Source organism: Xenopus laevis, chromosome 5L, assembly GCF_017654675.1.
Source record: "Xenopus laevis strain J_2021 chromosome 5L, Xenopus_laevis_v10.1, whole genome shotgun sequence".
Taxonomy (NCBI): Eukaryota; Metazoa; Chordata; class Amphibia; order Anura; family Pipidae; genus Xenopus; species Xenopus laevis.
The window spans coordinates 139,426,220-139,446,366 of record NC_054379.1 but is presented as its reverse complement, the minus strand read 5'-3'; the positions used below and the strand labels follow the sequence as shown (position 1 = coordinate 139,446,366).

The 20,147-nt window shown below is 37.0% G+C and overlaps 1 protein-coding gene across 3 annotated transcripts in view; it reads left to right on the top strand.

Annotated features, from left to right (window-relative positions):
* tfdp2.L (transcription factor Dp-2 L homeolog) overlaps positions 1-20,147 on the top strand; it is a 45,525-nt gene that overhangs the window by 15,812 nt on the left and 9,566 nt on the right. For all 3 annotated transcript variants that reach the window (XM_041563487.1, XM_041563485.1, XM_041563486.1), the window contains 4 exons: positions 13,308-13,432; positions 13,803-13,850; positions 15,633-15,795; positions 17,197-17,340. In XM_041563487.1, coding sequence (XP_041419421.1) covers positions 13,386-13,432; positions 13,803-13,850; positions 15,633-15,795; positions 17,197-17,340 — 402 coding nt within the window. In that variant the 5' untranslated portion in view covers positions 13,308-13,385. The remainder of the gene's footprint in view (positions 1-13,307; positions 13,433-13,802; positions 13,851-15,632; positions 15,796-17,196; positions 17,341-20,147) is intronic.

The window sequence follows — 20,147 nt, the reverse complement described above, 5'->3', positions numbered from 1 at the left end:
CGATGCCCAGGGCGGAACTGTGCTCTCAAGATACCAGATACTGGAAATGTCTGCAGCAGAGGAAAACTATGATAAACAATATATTGGAAAGAGACAAAACATTCGCATAAAGTCATTTACTGTATGGGTAGGGTAGCAGCAATAGAGGGGGCTATAAGGATGCAGCAAGCAGGCAAATGCTCTGTGTATCATTTCCATCAGGATATGGTGGGATGTTAAACTTTACACGGACCTTTGGCAGAAACTACAAGGCTGCTCCTCATACCACACCATGACACCCTGATGTGTCCTTGGAACCCCTTGACACCCTCATCTTTCTGCGCAACCCCATTGACACCCATTTGTTATTAACCTTCTTAAAGGAGAACTAATGCCTAACTAAAGAAGTAGCTAGAAATGTTGTACATTGTGTTTTGAGCTTCTGTATCAGCCCAAGGCAACCACAGCCCTTTAGCAGTAAAGCTCTGTGTCTCCAAAGATGCCCCAGTAGCTCCCCATTTTCTTTTCTGCTGATTCACTGCACATGCTCTGTGCTGCTGTCACTTACTGAGTTTAGGGACCCACTCACAATATACAGTACACATAGAATAGAAATGTCACAATATAAGGCTGATTATTAATTAATACAGATAATTACTATGTCATCTCAGAAACCAGCACAATTCGCATTAGAATTTAATAATCAGCCTTGTAGCATCAGCTTATATAGTACAGTCCAACCTTATTTTCTGCTTGATAATTTGCGACGACCCCTAACTTTAGCTTCTCAACAGCTGCCCAGAGCCCACTGAGCATGTGAGTGTCACAGACACTTTCCAAGATGGTGACCCCCTGTGACAAGTTTGAGGTTTTGGATCGTTGCTGCTATTGAGAAGCTGAAACTTTATGCTGGTGCAAGAATTTCATGATATAAAATATGGCATTTTTAGCCATATTCATTTTTAGGGTGTAGTTCTCCTTTAAAGAACTTTTCACTTGGCAGATAATCTGTTATAGCACTGAACATGATAAACAAATAACCAGCACATGAAGCTCATTGTGAGCAGCACAAAGAAGGACTTAATGGCAAAAGCAAGTATAGAATGTCATTAAACTGACCTTTATTCCTGTTCTTATTAATGATAAAGCTATTGATATGTTGGCCAACATATTTGCAGTGCTATACAATAAATGGGTGTAAACAATGAACATACAGATTACATTACAAAAGATGCAATATTGTGGTTCCAAAGAAAGAGTTGCCAGTTGGCCTTTAGTTTTTCACCATCATGTTTAAAAGAGGTTGTTCACATGTTACTTTTAGTGTGATGTAGAGCTTGATAGTCTGAGACAATTTGTGATTGTGGTTTTTGGATTATTTAGCTCTTTATTCAGCAGTTTTGGGTGTCAGGGACCTCTTGTGAAAGCTGTGAAGGGTCAGAAGGAGAAGTCAAATAACTCAGAAACTATAAAAAAGAAAAAAAAGACCAGCTGAAAAGTTGCTTAGAATTAAGCAATTCCATACCATGCTAAAAGTTAACTTAAAGGTAAACCATTCCTTTTTATGCTCCGAGTTAAGCATAGCGGTATAGTTATGCGCTGTGGGTGCTTCTCCCTAACTGTAAAATGCCTGTATGTATTAGATGGAATCTATATGGTGGCTCTTTGTGCTCATTCCTAATGGCACACAAGTAGATTTTGTGTATTTGTATTTTGTAGCAGAGTACCTGTAATTATTGCTGGCAGTTATGCAAGTGTGCTAAACCTATGGTAATACAGCTATCTGATCCATTATCCAGAAACTCGTTATCTAGAAATCTCCAAATTACAGAAAGGCTGTCTCCCATAGACTCCATTTTAACCAAATAATCCAATGTTTAAAAATAATTTCCTTTTTCTCTCTTATAACAAAACAGTAGCTTGTACTTGATCCAAACTAAGATATAATTAATCCTTATTGGAAGCAAAACCAGCCCATAGGGTTTATTTGTTTACATAATTTTCTAGTAGATTTAAGGTATGAAGATCCAAATAACGGAAAGATCCATTATCCAGAATACCCCAGGTACTGAGCATTTTGGATAATAGGTCCCATACCTGTACTAGTTGCCCAAATACACTTTTGCAATGGATAAGGATGGTATTCCAGTTAAATCCAGCTACAGTGAATAAAGATGGCATTCTAGATAACATGCAATTACAATTGATGAGGATGGAATTCCAGTTGTACACTGTTAGAATAAATAAGTATGCCTTTCCAAATATACACAGGTGCAATAGATAAGGTTGACATTCTAGATACAAGCAACAAATAAGTGTCCTATGTTTTATGTAGGCTAAAAATGATTTATAAGGATGCCATTCCAGCTATGTACTGTTATAGAGAATAAAGGTGGCCATATACACATAGATAAAGATCATCTGTATGTGTATTGTTGCCTGGTGATCCTAGCGACCAATGTGCATTTCTTATAATCATAATAATAGAAAGGTGGGCATATTGTATGTACACTCTCCATCCCTTCAGCACGTGGACTGATTGGTAAGGGATGGGATTGCAGCTACTATGCATTGCTATGGAGAATAGGGATGGCATTCCAGCTATGCACAATTATGGAGAATAAGCGATGGCATTCCAGTTATCCATTGTTATGGGAATAAGGATGGCATTCCGTAGATGCCGTCTATTGTAGAGTTGATATGTGTTATGGCAGATGATAGAGTCCTGCAGCGGGTCGGGTACCCGCGGGCTACGGAATGAGGGGAGGATTTTCAGGTGCGTGTAATAGATGCAGGTTGCGGGTCTCCTCTAAATTTCTTATCTTATGTAATATTGTCTCCTTTTGAAGGAATTGTTCAGTGTAAAAATAAAAACTGGGTAAATAGATAGGCTGTGCAAAATAAAAAATGCTTCTAATATAGTTAGTTAGACAAAAATGTAATGTACAAAGGCTGGAGTGACTGAATGTCTAATATAATTGCCAGAACACTACTTCCTGCTTTTCAGCTCTCTTGGTATACACTGACTGGTTACCCTGGTTACCAGACAGTAACCAATCAGAGACGTGAGGGCGGGCCACATGGGTCATATCTGTTGCTTTTAAATCTGAGCTGAATGCTGAGGATCAATTGCAAACTCACTAAACAGATATTTACCATGTGGCCCCCCTTCAAGTTGCTGACTAACTCAAGAGTTAGAAAGCTGAAAAGCAGTAAGTAGTGTTCTGGCTATTATGTTAGACATCCAGTCACTCCAGCCTTTTTACATTACATTTTTGGCTAACTAACTATATTAGGAACATTTTTTATTTTGCACAGCCTATCTATTTACACAGTTTTTATTTTCACACTGAACTGTTCCTTTAAAGTTTTGCAAAACATGTGCCCACTTTTGATGACGTCAGTTCCGGTTTGTAGCAACATCATTTCCTGTTTGAAGGTGGTTGGTAGGTTGTTGGACGGGTTGGGGATAAGGCAGTTGCGGGTCGGGTAGTGGATCAAAGTGGGTAAATATGCGGTTCGGGTCGCGGGCTGGGGGTTCAGGTCTGGTCCGGGTCTTAGAAATTGGTTCCACGCAGGACTCTTAACAGATGGTACTAGAAAGGTGCAGTGTGTTACAGTGGGTAAGGATTTAATTACAGACATACATAACGGTGGGAAATACACAAGTGAATGAGGGATACAAAAGGGATTCTGTAGTAACACTCTAGTAACTCATGGCAACCAAACAGCAGTTAAGTTTTACTGGTATAGTACAGTTTGTGAAAAATGAAAGCAAAGATCTGTTGGGTTGCTATGGGTTCCTTCGTATGTAGCAAACTTTGCCTTTGTTAATGGATAACTCCAGAAGTGCATAGAAAACGGACACTCCTGATTTCATTAAGTAGTTTATATTCCATTTTAAATTATGCTTTGGGTCATACAGAAATAGCTGGACATTCCCACTTAACCAGTTTTGGTTTCCATGGCAGGATGAGTAGAGCTCAGTGATTAAAAAAGGGAGGGCTATTGTGGCATGTTCTATAGGAGCCACAGTAGTAATGGGTGACAGAATTTGTACAGGTTATCCAGAAAGTTCTGAATTACAAAAAGCCCATCTCCCATGAAATCCATTTTAATTATTAATAATATAAACATTTTTAATCATTAAAGGGGAACTCCACATAACTTAAGCTTTTTAAAAGGTAAACACAATTTCAAGCAACTTTGCAATATCAATTAAAAAATTTGCAGACTTTTCATGATTTTTTAATGGTTTGGAACAGTTCCTTAAAGGGGTTGTTCACCTTTGAGATAACTTTTAGTATGATGTAGAGTGATATTCTGAGACAATTTGCAATTGCTTTTTATTTTTTATCATTGATGGTTTTTGAGTTATTTAACTTTTGATTCAGCAGCTATTCAATTTGCATCTTAAGCAATCTGGTAACTAGGGTCCAAATTACCCTAGCAACCATGCACTGATTTAAGTAAGAGACTGAAATATGAATAGGAAAGGGCCTGAATAGAAGGATCAGTAATAAAAAGAAACAATAACAATACATTTGTAGCCTTTACAGAGCATTTGTTTTTGAAGGGGTCAGCAACACCTATTTGAAAGCTGCAAAGAGTCAGAAGAAAAAGGCCAATAACTATAAAACTATAAAAAATAAATAATGAAAACCAATTTAAAAGTTGATTAGAATTGGTAATAAAAGTTACCTTAAAGGTGAAGCACCCCTTTAAGCCTAGCCCCTGCTCTCCTTCTGATCTGTCTGACTACTTTGCTGAACTGACTGACTACTGTTACTTTGTATCAACAGTCCTCAGACTGCATCTTCCAAAGCCCACAATTCCCTGCACACATGATTTCAATAAGGAAAGGAACATCACAGTGCAATGCATTGTGGGTTATGTAGTTCCTGCATGCTGTCTGTGAGTTATGGGTGCTATAGATATGGTACTCATTAGATCATGCACAATCAATGCAACTCTGGTCCTTCCAGGTGTTTGACTACAACTCCCAGAATCCCACAGACAGCTAAAGGCCGTTTCCTATGAATCCCTGACTGCTGCTTGTGTGTCTGTGGGCCTGTTGTACACACAGATCAATTCCTATAGTGCACATAAGGATAAAGCTGACTATAACAGGAGGCAGTGATATGGTTCAGTTGAAACAGGGAGGATGTTCAGTTTATAACAGCTGCTAGTGGCAGGTGTGTGACACACAGGAACTCAATGCTTGAGGTCTGTTTGATGTGCTGTGTTTTTCAAAGACCTAACAAACGAACATCATTATATATTTACATAACAGCAGTGTGCAAAAGTGGGCATAATCATGTCTATTTAAAGAGAAATTACCCAAAATATCACGTAGTAAAATACATCCAGTAGAACCACCATTTTACATTTTTCAGTGGACAAGAAAAAAATTTGTATGAAACCCAGGAAACTGTAAAATCAGGGAAATGCATTATGTATCGGGGGACCACAAAAAAAACTTAAAGGGGTTGTTTGAGTAAACATTTAGTATTGTGATATTCTCAGACAATTTGTAATTAGTTTTCATTTTTAAGTGTTTTATTTAGCAGCTCTCCATTTTGCAATGTCATAATATACTAAACATTAAACCGTAACATACTAAAAGTTAAGTTAAAGATGAACCACCCCTTTAAAGTCAGAGGACGTAAAAATTGAGGTTTTACTGTATTTACCCTTTCACGTGCTTTTTAACTTCATTAATTCTGTGCAGTTTCTCATTACTTTAAGGTGTTTAATTTTCATAACAATGAAATTGTAAAAGTTTAAAAGTACTATGGTGTGGGTTACTGTCTTTCTCTCGATCTTCTTTTCATTGTTGTTCAGTTGCCTTCTTGCTATGCTTTTAGACTTTTCTGACAGGGCTGTTGGCCATGTGGGCTATAATGATGGTCTTCATGACCAGTATCCAATCAAAATCAATCAAGAAGGTTGGAAAATCCTGTTAAAGGGATCCTGTTTTTTTTTCAAAACACATCAGTTAATAGTGCTACTCCAGCAGAATTCTGCACTGAAATCCATTTCTCAAAAGAGCAAACAGATTTTTTTATATTCAATTTTGAAATCTGACATGGGGCTAGACATTTTGTCAATTTCCCAGTTGCCCTCAGTCATTTGACTTGTGCCTGCACTTTAGGATGGAACTACTTTCTGGTAGGCTGTTATTTCTCCTACTTAAAGGAATACTGTCATGGGAAAAAAAAATTTCAAAATGAATCGGTTAATAGTGCTGCCACAGCAGAATTCTGCACTTAAATCCAGGTGATATCACTCCAACTTGCAGTACAGCAGTAAAGAGTGATTGAAGTTTATCAGAGCACAAGTCACATGACTTGGGGCAGCTGGGAAATTGACAATATGTCTAGCCCCATGTCAGATTTCAAAATTGAATATAAAAAAAATCTGTTTGCTCCTTTGAGAAATGGATTTCAGTGAAGAATTCTGCTGGAGCAGCACTATTAACTGATTCATTTTGAATTTTTTTTTTCCCCATGACAGTATCCCTTTAAGCAAGGGACACAATGCCACTGATATGATTTAAAGGGGTGGTTCACGTTTAGTATGTTATAGAATGGCCAAATCTAAGCAACTTTTCAGTTGTTCTTCATTATTTATTTATTTTTATATAGTTTTTGAATGATTTGCCTTCTTCGGACTCTTTCCACCTTTCAAATGGGGGTTGCTGACCCCATCTGAAAACAAATGCTTTAAGGCTAGTCATTTATTTTTATTGCTACTTTTTATTACTTGTTATTCTAGTCAGGCCTCTGATATTCATATCCCAGTCTCTTATTCAAACCAATGCATGGTTGCTTGGGTAATTTGGCCCCTAGCTACCAGATTGCTGGCATTGCAAACTCCAAATCGACCTGCCGAATAAAAAGCGAAATAACTCAAAAACCACAAATAATAAAAAATGAAAACCAATTAAAAACGGTCTCGGAACATAACTCTCTACATCAGGGTTCCCCAACCTTTTTTACCCGTGAGCCACATTCAAAAATTAAAAGAGTTAGGGAGCAACACAGGCATGCAAAAACTTCCTAGGGTGCCAAATAAGGGCTGTGATTGACTATTTGGTAGCCCTTATATGGACTATCAGTCTATAGGAGACTCTGTTTGGCAGTACACCTGATTTTTATGCACCAAAACTTGTTTCCAAGACAGGAATTCAAAAATAAGCACCTGCTTTGAGGCCACTGGGAGCAACATCCAAGGGTTTGGTGAGCAATATGTTGCTCACAAACTACTGGTTGGGGATCACTGCTCTACATCATACTAAAAGTTCATTTAATATGTAAGCAGCTACATAATGCAGCAGTATAGCAAATCTCTATGGCTTTTCCAAATTAACTTTTCTACTCTGAAACATAAATCAGCCTTGTGAGAACCTATTCCTGTTTACTGATGAGGCATATTTGTTTTTCTGTAGGGATCACTGTTCACATGTACATATCACTCAGACTAGGCTGCATTTGTTCTTATTGAGGACCCACCCTTTCCTGTGCCAGCATGTTATTGACTTTTATGGGGTTTGCTCTGTGTAATTAGTCAGATAAAAGTCTGCCTAATTTATCTCTATTAGAAGCATATAGATGCACTCACACTGTACAATCTGATCTGATTCTGAGGGTTGAATGGGTGGGCAGTATGCTGCAGTTTTGAGAATCCCTGTCACCCACAGTATTTCTCTGTATAGAATAAGTCTGTATTTTCCACAAGTTATTTTCTGCTTAATTTACTCTGGGGCCAAGGGGCCCCATGTTAAATTTTTTTTTTTACATTTTGGTAGAAAAATATCAAGCTAAATACAGGTATGCAATAACTTGGCAGACATACTGGATGAATGGATTGCAACCCTTATGATGTAACCTTCTCTGCCCTGTAGGTGGCATCATTGTCTCATATTTAAAGTACTGTAGCAATAAACTGTTTGCATGTGCATGACTTGGCTATCGCCCCATTCAGCTCTCCCTGTGTACTAAGCAAGAAACATACAGGAATAATTTCAATTGTTCTGAAAGCTGTCGGTCTATAATTATCCCACCATTGTTACTCACACATGAAAATCTAATATAATAATCACTCAAGCGCCGAATCAGAGATTATATCTGATTGGTAAGGTCTATTGTTTTTGGAAAATAATAGAATGTTCTTGAATTGTATTTTTGTGATTTTTTTAGTTTTTTTTTCTTTCAAAGTTTATACAACATTTAAAAAAAAAAAAAAAAAAAAAAATATATATATAATATATATATATATATATATATATATATATATATATATATATATATATATATATTCCCATAGGATTTAGTAGTGCAATCAAGAGCAAATGTAGTGTTAAAATATAATTCTCAGCTCAGTGGGTTTTTTTTTTTAATTCTTTTTACCCAATATGGTTCAATGTGAAACCTCCTTGCACTAAAGGAGAAGTAGGCTACAAATGTTGTACATTAAGTTTTGGGCTTCTGTACCAACCCAAGGCAGTTATAGTCCTTTAGCAGGGAAGATCTGTGTCTCCAAAGATGCCCCAGTAGCTCCCCATGTTCTTTTCTGCTGATTCACTGCACATGCTCTGTGTTGCTGTTACTTACTGAGCTTAGGGACCACTCACAATATACAGTACACATAGAATAGAAATGTCACAATATAAGGCTGATTAGTAATAAATAAAGATAATTAAAACATGGCAGCACAGAAATCAGTGCAACTAGCACGAGATTTTTATAATCAGCCCTGTAGCATCAGCTTCTATTACAGGCCAACCTCACACTGGATAATTAGTGACGACCCCTAAGTTTAGCTTCTCAACAGCTGCTCAGAGCCCACTGAGCATGTGAGTGTCACAGACACTTTCCAAGATGGTGACCCCCTGTGACAAGTTTGAAGTCCTGGATCATTGCTGCTATTGACAAGCTGAAACTTTAGGCTGGTGCAATAAGTTCAGTATATAAAATGGCATTTTTAGCCAAATCCATTTTAAGGGTTTGGTTCTCCTTTAAAGGGCACCTGTCACCAGAATTGGTTTTCTCCATCAAAGGTGCGGGCTCATAAAGCCTGCACTATTGTTGGGGGAAACAATCGTTTAAAAAAAAAAAAAAAAAAAGAATATAGCCACCACCAGTGCTAGGCTGCCAACACCAGGAGAGAGCTCCCAGTTTGGGTAGCCATGTTAGGGCACATGCTTATGTATAATAAGCAAGTACCACAACTCGCTCATTATGCACATGTGTGTGACGTAAGCTTGAGGTGAGTTGCATCCACTGAATGCCAGTTATACAACATGGCCGCCCGCCCGTGTGCGCAATCTAGTGGTGGCTATTTGTTTCCCTCGTCCGGAGGGTGCACTTTAAGGAGAAGGGTATCTGAGCAAGAAATAGCAAATAAGAGAATAGAAATGTCTTGCATCACCACTAAAGGACAGGAAAGAAGGTTCAGAATAATAAAAAAGAATAAAAAACATTACTTAACCCCTTCTGCTCCCAGGCTGATGCTTTTGTTGTTACTTTTAAGGCAGACAGTGGTTAACAATTTCTGCTGACCAGAAACCCCAGGGGATGTCTGACTGCACATGTGAAAATAATTCCTCTAATAAACCTGCTGAGCAGGAGGGGCACAAGGTAACGTTACCCGCAGTAATCTGGCTGCCATTGTACCACTAGCAAACATTTTAATTGGTTTTCATAGGCCAGACAGCCGTGACAGTATTTTCTTTCACAGTATTAGGGAATTGATTGGGAATAATTTGTTTCCCTTATTGTCCCCTCTTTTAGCCAGAGGTTCTTGGTATGACACTAGGATGGTCCTTAGGACATGGTGACCCCTTTTGAAGGGATTTTTGAGACGTGTATATGCTAGGTTCATTTATTTCCTATGATTAGACTTGTAGTTGATGATCAACCTTTAATCTACAACTATGTCCTCGACTGTGGGTTCCGTGACAAATATATATTCTAATAGTACATGACACTGGATAATGACACTGGATAATCCTATATTGAAACACTGCCATTTTAACTACAAGAATCTGTCCCTCTTGCTCATATGAGGACTTGTGCTCACACCCAAACCAAGGACACACACACATACATGTTAGCCAATGAATGGACAGAGATGTGTCTTCTACCCCCACACTACTTCCTTTTCCTGTTACAGAACCTGCATTATATCCTGTCAGGTGATCGGTGAGTGGCACACAGAACATCACAAATTCACAACCCAAAGCAGGAGATATAAAAGGGCAATGTTTACGGATATGTAAATAAGTGGCATACAGAACATCACAAAATGGCGTACAGGTATGGTACCTGTTATCCAGAATGCTCAGGACCTGGGGTTTTCCATATAACAGATCTATCAGTACATGATTTCTAGTAGACTTTAAAATCCAAATTAAACATTAAATAAACACAATAAGCTGATTTTGCTTCGAAGAATTATTCATTCTATCTTAGTTGGGATCATGTACAATGCACTTTTTGTAATTATTACAGAGAAAATAGAAATCATTTTCAAAAATCTGGATTATTTGGATAAATGGAGTCTATTCCGATATCGAATCCCATACCTGTATACAATTCTTTTAATCTTAAACCGATTATTATTCTTATCTCTTGGTTAAAATTGCAATCAAATAAATGTATTTCTCTTTTTAAATCATGGAGCTGAGGTTCCCTTATCTGATATGAGCTTGTGTACCAGCTGTGCTGGAGTCAAGCGCACCATTGCTACCAGCTGCAAGTAAACAAGTACAGGCCTTTGGGAAGTTACTATTACTGCAAGGCCTTTGGTTGCATGGAAGGGATCCACCTTGACTTTCCAGTGAAATGCTTTATCCCCCCCATCCTTCCACCCAACCACAGCCACCACTGACTGAAGAAATTTAGCAAAGCGTAATATTATTGAGCCATGAGTTGACTTGAGTGGTGGGATTCAAAAAAAGTCAGGACCACGGACAGCAGAAAATTGTCCGTGGAAATGTTTGTGTGTGTGTGTGTATAATATTTCAATATACTGTGTGTGTGTGTGTGTGTGTATGTATGTATGTATATATATATGTATGTATATATATATATATATATGTATGTGTATATATATATATATATATATATATATATATATATATATATATATATGTATGTATGTGTATATATATATATATATATATATATATATATATATATATATATACATCTATCTATATGTATATGTGTATATATATGTATATATATATGTATATATATATATATATATATATGTGTATATATATATATGTGTATATATATATCTATATGTATATGTGTATATATATATATATATATATATATATCTATCTATATGTATATATATATATATATATATATAAAGACTATATAGATAGTCTTTTAGTCAGCACTCACCACTTTTCACCTTTCTTTTATATCAGCAGTGCACGTGTCCAGTGGCCCACTTCCCCACCGACTTTCCAGAAATCCAATTTATGACACAGCACCATGCATTAGTTCAAAGGTTTAAAAAGCCTTTATTGAAGACACGGCTTCATGATCTGTTACAAACATACACAATGTTTCAGACCTATTTCCTGCACTTTGTCGTTGTGTATGTTTATAACAGATCATGAAGCGTGTCTTCAATAAAGGCTTTTTAAACCTTTGAACTAATGCATGGTGCTGTGTCATAAATTGGATAACTTAAAAGTAGACCCCAAAAAGGAGCTTGAGCTGCAAAAGTGTGAAACCTCGGTCTTATAGTAAACGTACCATTTGTGGAGGGCTGGAACACCAGTTGATTGTTTGCAATTTTCATGAGCCTAAATTCTGGGGCTCCTGCAGACCGTTTTCTACCCAATTATTTTTGGTTAAAGCAGTAAATCAGTGGGCCTCACAGGAGCAGAGATAATAGTTAAGGTTGCTTGTGTGGCCTAGGCTGTGTGTTATAAACAAGGGCAGAGCCAGAGAAGATGTGTAAGTAGTTTCCAGCACATGGCTTTCATGCATCCCCAAGACCTGCATGCTCATCATCAGGGCCTTAGCTTCCGGTGGAGATCAAAGTCGAGTGTTTGCTGAGGGGTCAGCCAAGAACAGCAGCGCTTTGTGCCCTGGGGGCCTGGTAAGTGGGCGACTGGCTGGATTCAGAGGGAGTGGACTGGTTTTGGATCTGCCATGTGAACATCATTAGTGTCTAAGCACCTGCTGTGTGTTTTTGGCTTAGTACACTTAACCCCATAAGTGTCTCTAAGTGCTGCAGAATGTTCATGCTACAGGAGCAGTTGACCCCACAATTTATATTATGAAAGGCCTTGTGGACAGATATAGTCATGCCATGTGTATCAGCAAGGTGTAGGTGATACTCTTCCCCCCTGGTCTTTCTTGTAATTGGGTTCTTCATACAGAGTTCGGTACTGCCAGACCTTCCAAGAGTTACCAATCAGCAACAATATTACTCTGAAGAACCGCTTTAATCAGCAAGTCATCTTTTTATTGTAAAATGCATGTTATGTGTTGTGTTAAAGGTTCCTTCAACAGATGCTTTTCTATATAATCACCTGATGATAGATCCTTTGATCCGAAACATTTTGTGCATTTTGTACAGATATAGACATGCCATGTCTACACAACTATAATCCTGTGTTTGAATCACAATTCTCCGCATTGCTACAGTCCTCTTGTGTATCTAAAATCGGATTCCACCTTTTGCATGTTTCACTTTACAGTTAGGCCCATAAATCTTTGGACAGACAACTTTTTTCTAATTTTGCTTCTGTACATTACTACAATGAATTTTAAATGAAACAACTCGGATGCAGTTGAACTGCAGACTTTCAGTGGGTTGAACGAAAAGATTGTGTTAAAAAGTCATTAGTTCCTCACATTTTTTATGCAATCACTACATTTCAAGGGCTCAAAAGTAATTGTACAAATTAAAAAAACTGAAAATAAAATGTTCATTTCTAATACTTGGTTGAAAACTCTTTGCTGGCAATGACAGCCTAGTTCTATTGTAGAACTACCTTTACTTCTCCTTTAAAGTACTCCAACAACTGCAGCAGCGTTACAAGTAGGTGAGTGTGGATAAATTTGTTTTTGAAGGAAAAATATCTTAAACATAGATGATAGTGGTGGATCTATTAATGTGTGAAATATTGAATATTGGGCTATACTTGTATCATATCAATATATTACCATTTCTAACATCACCTTTACTGGATTATAGAGCTCTGCGGTAGGCATGTGATATATAGATAATGGCTACGTTATTACACCTTATGATACTGTAGTAATAATCTAATTTGTGCCATTTATCTTCAGATTATAAGCACTGCCCAGAGACTGAGCGTGGCAGGAGATCTTCTCATTGGGAGTTCATACGCTGCCAACACTTCAGCTATGGTCACCCAGAGCCACATCACAGAGGCCACCACCTGGATTCCAGGGTACGTCACTTCTTTTAAATTTTACTCTGAGCCCCAAATGCCCCTCGGTTTCTCCAATTTCATATGATATCATTATTTTTTTTTTGGATCCGTTTCAGCATCCATGTTCCTGCACCTTCTGTTCTCTTTTCATCTCCTTTCCATCAACTGTTCCCCACTTTGCTATGTAACAATCTGCTGATCATTCCATATTTTCCTGCTATTTCTGTTCTCTGGTCTCTTTTTTTCTGTCCTACACAAGTTACCACTGATATTACAGAGGTGAGCTAACAGAAGCTTCTGTCTCTCAGACTTCGTGATTTAAAGCTCCTGCAGAAAGTCATTCCCTGCATTTACAAATCCTTATTACAAATAATTTTTTTCCCTTTAGGGACAGGAAGCGTGCCAGAGAATTTATAGAATCTGACTTTTCTGAAAGGTAAGTGCATGGTTTTTTGGTAATGTGGCCTATCAACTTTAAAGGAGACATATAGGATAAATGAAAAAAAAACAAATTTTATAGGCAATTATGAGTTATGTATGGTGTTTTTACATGGTGGTATAAATTAATATTATCTTTAAAAATGGCTCCTTTATTAGAGCTCCCTTTAGATGTTCTCTGGTCCCTGTCTGTGTTTTAAATAAGGGGTGGGCGTGTCCTAACGGTCCTTGCCAGAAGTACAGTATTAGGGGGACAGCCAATCACAGCCCTGCAGCAAAGACAGGCTTCAGTTCCCTATCAGGTCCTGCTAGCTGCTGATTGGTTCCTGTCCTACAGTGCAGTCAGCTGAGTGCCGCCAGCTCCCCTGCACAGCCTGGGAATTCAGGGAGCAGGAAGTGGAAGAGAAGGGAGGGATTATTAGGGTTTTTGCAGAAATATTCAATAAATCGGCCTGAAACACTGCTTTTTTAAGCACAGTTCTTCTAAATCTAAATGAGTATAACGCACTGGTACGTTTTATTTTTTTACACAAAATATCTCCTTTAAGCTGACGGGCATTAAAATTAAATGGGTCTGGGGTCTAGTGGGAATCTTCCATTATTTTGGCAGGAGTTGAGAGAGAAAAAAAAGGTCCTGCTTCAAAAGGCATAATTTGAAAAAAATCACACAATTTACTGTGTATGACATTTCTGCTCTGTGTATTAGAAATGTGTATTAGAAATAAATATATATATATATATATATATATCTTGTATTTGTCTATATATATATATATATATATATATATATATATATATATATGTATATATATATATATATATATATATATGTGTGTGTATATATATGTATATATATATATATATATATATATATATATATATATATATATATATATATATATATATATATATGTGTGTGTATATATGTGTGTATATATATATATATATATGTGTGTGTGTGTATATATATATATATATATATATATATATATATATATATATATATATATATATATATATATATATATATATATATATATATATATATATATATATATAATCTATCTAATATGTAAATCAAGTAACATGTACTTAAAGGGGAAGCATCTGTTTCTCTTCATTCTGTCTTCTTGCAGGAGTTGGGTGTCAGATAATCATTGACAGTTAGATCCAATATATCTTATAGGGGGCTTCTTTTGCCTAGAAAATGTATTAGAGCTCACTCTATTAAAATCACAAGGCATCATGCCTCTCTAGAATTTGTGCAAAAGGCAGTTATTGTGTTAGATTTTTTTTTAACTGGAATCAGTTATTTGAGTGATCTCTAATTCATCTGCTATGAAAGCAAGTTAAATATTGGATCTAACTGTCAATGACTATCTGACACCCAACTGCTGCATAATGAGAGAATGAAGAGAAACAGATGCTGAGAGAGGGATAGTGAATATAAACGTGATTATATGAGAAACAATGCAGAATTGTTAATTTGTTGTTTTTAGAAAGTTTCTAATTTCAGTATGAAGCTTATATAAAAATTTTATTTTCTCGATAGTTCCCCTTTAACGTTTGGGTCCTGAGTTGGCTCTATGGAGAGAGCGTCACCCAAAAAAACTAATTAACAGACCTATTTTCTCTTTATGTAGTGCAGGTATAGTAAAAACAAATGCACTAGCAGCTTGCTTTTGATTGTTTCTATTGGTTTAGCTGATTACACTAAGTAGATTTTATGTAATCTGTTTGTATTTGTTGTCACAAGCATAATATTCTCTTTTCCTTCCAGTAAAAGAAGCAAAAGAGGAGAGAAAAGTGGAAAGGGCCTGCGGCATTTCTCCATGAAAGTGTGTGAGAAGGTTCAAACCAAAGGGACCACATCCTATAACGAAGTGGCAGACGAGCTGGTGGCAGAGTTTACAAATGCTGCTGGTCACATGCCCACTGATTCTGTAAGTGTACTGTGATATTGGCTGCGGCATACTCTACATGGTACAGTAAAATCATATATATATATATATATATATATATATATATATATATATATATATATATATATATATATATATATATATATATATATATATATATATATATATATACATACCATATATACTCGAGTATAAGCCGTCCCGAGTATAAGCCGAGGTACCTAATTTTACCTCCAAAAACTGGGAAAGCTTATTGACTCGAGTATAAGCCTAGGATGAGAAATGCAGCAGCTTCTGTAAGTTTCAATCAAAAAAATTGAGGGTTTCTGCTCCCATTGGAAGTGCCGGCGTTTCATTTTTGGATGCCGGCGACCATTCTTGGAGGCTGGCGAATATTCTTGGAGACTATTCTTGGATGCTGGCACTTATTCTTGGATGCTGGCGACTATTCTTAACCGCCGGCGACTATTCTTAACCGCCAGCGACTATTCTTAGACGCCGGCGACTATTCACCCAAGTATAAGCCGAGGTAGAGTTTTTCAGCATATTTTGGGAGCTGAAAAACTCGGCTTATACTCGAGTATATACGGTATATATATATGTATTGTAAAAATCAGTCATTTCAGGGAAATAATCCTCAGTATGAGAAAAACATATGTATAATCTCTGTATGGCTTATGGGTTTGGATTTGTTGTAAGATCCTTTAAAAGGTGGGACTATTGTGACCAAATCATTACCTACGAGTCCAAAATGGCAGTAGTTCTATTCTTGTCTGTGCCACAGTAAGATGTTTACTGTCCTTTAAAGGGGGTGGTTTACCTTTAACTTTTAGTATGTTATATGACTAATTCTAACTAAAATTTCAATTGGTCTTAATTTTTTTTTTTTTTTTTTTTTTATAGTTTTTGAATCATTTGCCTTTTTCTTCTGACTCTTTCCAGCTTTCAAATGGGGGTCACTGACACTTACAAAACAAATGTTATGTAAGGCTACAAATTTGTTATTTTTTAACAATCTATTGTTATTTTTCAGACCGTCTCCTATTCGTATTCCAGTCTCTTATTCAAATCAATGCATGGTTGCTAGGACAATTTGAACCCTAGCTACCAGATTGCTGAAGTTGCAAACTGGGGAACTGCTGAATAAAAAGCTAATTTACTCAAAAACCACAAGTAATAAAAAATGAAAACCAATTATACATTATACTAAAAGTTAACCCCAAGGTGAACAACCCCTTTAATAGACTGCCGTGATATAACTGCCATACCCCAGCAGCAGTTCTATTGACTGTACAAATGATACATATTCTGATATATGAATAAAATACTTTATTCTTTTGTTGATTTTATTATCTGTTTCTTTGCCCCAATGTTTCATGCATTTGACTGATGTGTAAATCCCATGGCTTTGTTTCTATTCAGGCTTATGACCAAAAAAACATCAGGAGGAGGGTATATGATGCCCTGAATGTACTGATGGCTATGAATATTATTTCCAAAGAGAAGAAAGAAATCAAATGGATCGGGTTACCCTCTAACTCAGTCCAGGAGTGTGAAACGTTGGAGGTAACTTTAGCTTTTTCTCTTCCTACCAGCACATTATCTTGTTCTCTTGCTCGGAATACACCAAAATTGTCATGGAACCCATCTGTTAGGAGTTGGTACACTGGGTACAAACGTGCATAAGCTCCCTGGAAAGTAAAGTCTGGTCTTTGATGTCAATTCCCTGAACCCCAAAAATCGAATAGCAGTCATAATGTACATGGTTAACAGTCTCTGCAGTTGCCCTTGGATTGCTGTTATCAAGACATACAAAACAGGGAAGTTGGGTCCTAATCATTGTTCCCTCTAAGTCCTTCTCGCCTATGTGAGCAAAAAAAAATATTTTGTGCACACATTTTAAATTTGTATGTGCATTTTTAAAAACTGTGTGTTCAGGTCAGAATAAATGAAAAATGTTGTGTTGCATAAAATTCTTTGTGGTTGCCTACTTTTGTTGTGTGCACTAGTCTTAAAATTTGGGTGCATGAGCGCGCAGCTTAATGGGAACATTGGTCCTAATCACTGTCCAGTGTGGACCTTGCAGTTGCTGAATTCTAAAGCTGGCCATACAACATAAGAGACACTTGTTGGCGCTGGGGCCAGGGATCAGATCATACTGTAGGCCTCGGAGATGCCTCTCTTTTCGGAGGACCCAGTCCGTGTATCAACGCTGTCCTCACTCATTGATATTGCCCAATATACAATAGAAAATCATAAAAAGCATGCACATTTTAAGATATAAGGACAAGCTTACCGCTTTCCACCAGGGGTCCGGGTGCTCATGCTCCAAACCCTCAGCAGGGGGGGAAATACGTACAAAAACCTAGAAAATAGAGCTGGCACCATTCAGACACCCCAAAAATATTAATGAATTAAGTAGAATCCAGGAGTCTCAAAATATTAGTGAAGTAGTACAAAAAATCTTTATTTACATCTTGTATAAAAAATAGCCTGACTTGTTTCGTGTCCCCACAGGACACTTAATCATAGGTACATTATTCTGAAGGGCCATGGCAGACAAGGAGATCTGTCGCCCATGGGAAATCTAACAGTTGAGACAGATCTCCTGAAATTAACACCTTCACTAACATTGGATTTGCAATTTTCCATGTTTGATGGATTGCTGTTTGATGTGAACCACAAATAATAAACAATTAAACCCAATTGCAAATTGTCTCAGAATATCACTCTCAACATCATACCATAAAGGGGGTGAACAACCCCTTTAACATAACTCTAATGTTAGTGAAGAGAGAGGGATATTTTCAGGATATTTGTTGCCCGTGGGTAGTTCAGATCTCCTGTGGGTGACAAATCTCCTTATGTGCCATTGCACTAGCTGCCCTACCCAAAATAACTCTACAGCTCCATCTGCTGCTTTGGAACAGATTTGTTGAGTGGATGGTTTCAGGCAACAGTAATTCCCCTTAAAGGAACAGTAACACCAAAAAATGAAGTGTGTAAAATGAATGACAGTGTAATGTACTGCTGCCCTGATCTGGTAAATCTGGTGTATTTGCTTCAGAAACACAACTATAGTTTATATAAACAAGCTGCTGTGTAACCATGGAGGCAGACATTCAAGCAAAGGATACACAGTAGATAACAGATAAGTTCTGAAGAATACCATTGTATACTACAGGGCTTATCTGGTATCTGCTATTTATCCTGTGCCTTTTCTCCTTTATAAGCTTTGAATGGCTGCCCCCATGGCTGCACAGCTGCTTGTCTATATAAACTATATTAGAGTTTCTGAATCAAACACACCAGTTTTACCAGTGCAGAGCAACAGTACATTTTATTTTAATTACTTTAAAACCTTTAACCTCGCCCATGGCAATTGGAGGCAGAGCAGACTCTTACTTGAGGTTTTATCAATTATTTGTTTTCCATTGGATTTCTGTGTCCGTTGGAAATGGTTGTTAATAGCAGTGGAAGGGGTTGGCAGAGAAAGATAAAGCATTAGCTGCTCCTTCACTTCAAATGAATTTAAGCTTTTTGAACATTAAAAGGTTGTAATTGTCTGCGGGAAGCGAACACCTGACATGCATATTTAGCTTTTATTCCTGTAATTAAAATGATTTCTCTGAAACTATCATTTAGACTCAAACAAAACAACATAATAGAGGCAGTTTGCTTTATGAACCCAGCAAAATGTGTTTATTGGAATATTGCTAGCACTTTTTAAAAATCTATTTGTAAAGATCAGCCGGGCTGCTGTTCCTTTCCTGCCTAAACCCTGCTGATTTATATTGCATTTGCATTCTTGCCAGACAGCAGGAGAACCTAGGCAAAGTAACATACTATGAAAAGAGAGCTGCAAACCCAAGGCATAACCTTGATCTTCATAAACAAAAGGAATGTAAATCATCAGGGTTCAAGCACGAACAGCCAGCTGGGGGCTTACATAATGTGTAGCTTTTCTTTGGTTAAAGAGAAAATACATCGTCTTTTGTGAAATAATCTCATTCAGTTGGGCATATGTAAAAAAAAAAAAAAAAAAAAAAGTGCATAAGCATTATCTGATCTTTTAAAAATATATATTTTTTTTTTATACAAACATACCTGATTCTATAGATGGAATGGAACTCATGATCTTTATTCCCTTATCCCCCCATGCCCAGATATTGTTCCATTGCAAAGTGATGGATTTTGGAACAGAGAACAGAATCTGTTGAAAGTAGAATGACTCGACAAGTCCTTGAATCCATTACTTCACAATGCAACAAGCTTGGTTTCTATTACATTGTGTGAAAAGGAAGGGGGGTATAATTTCCCTTTAAAAGGATTTTTCCTGTTTCCTTGCTGCCTATCGCATCATTTTTAATGTA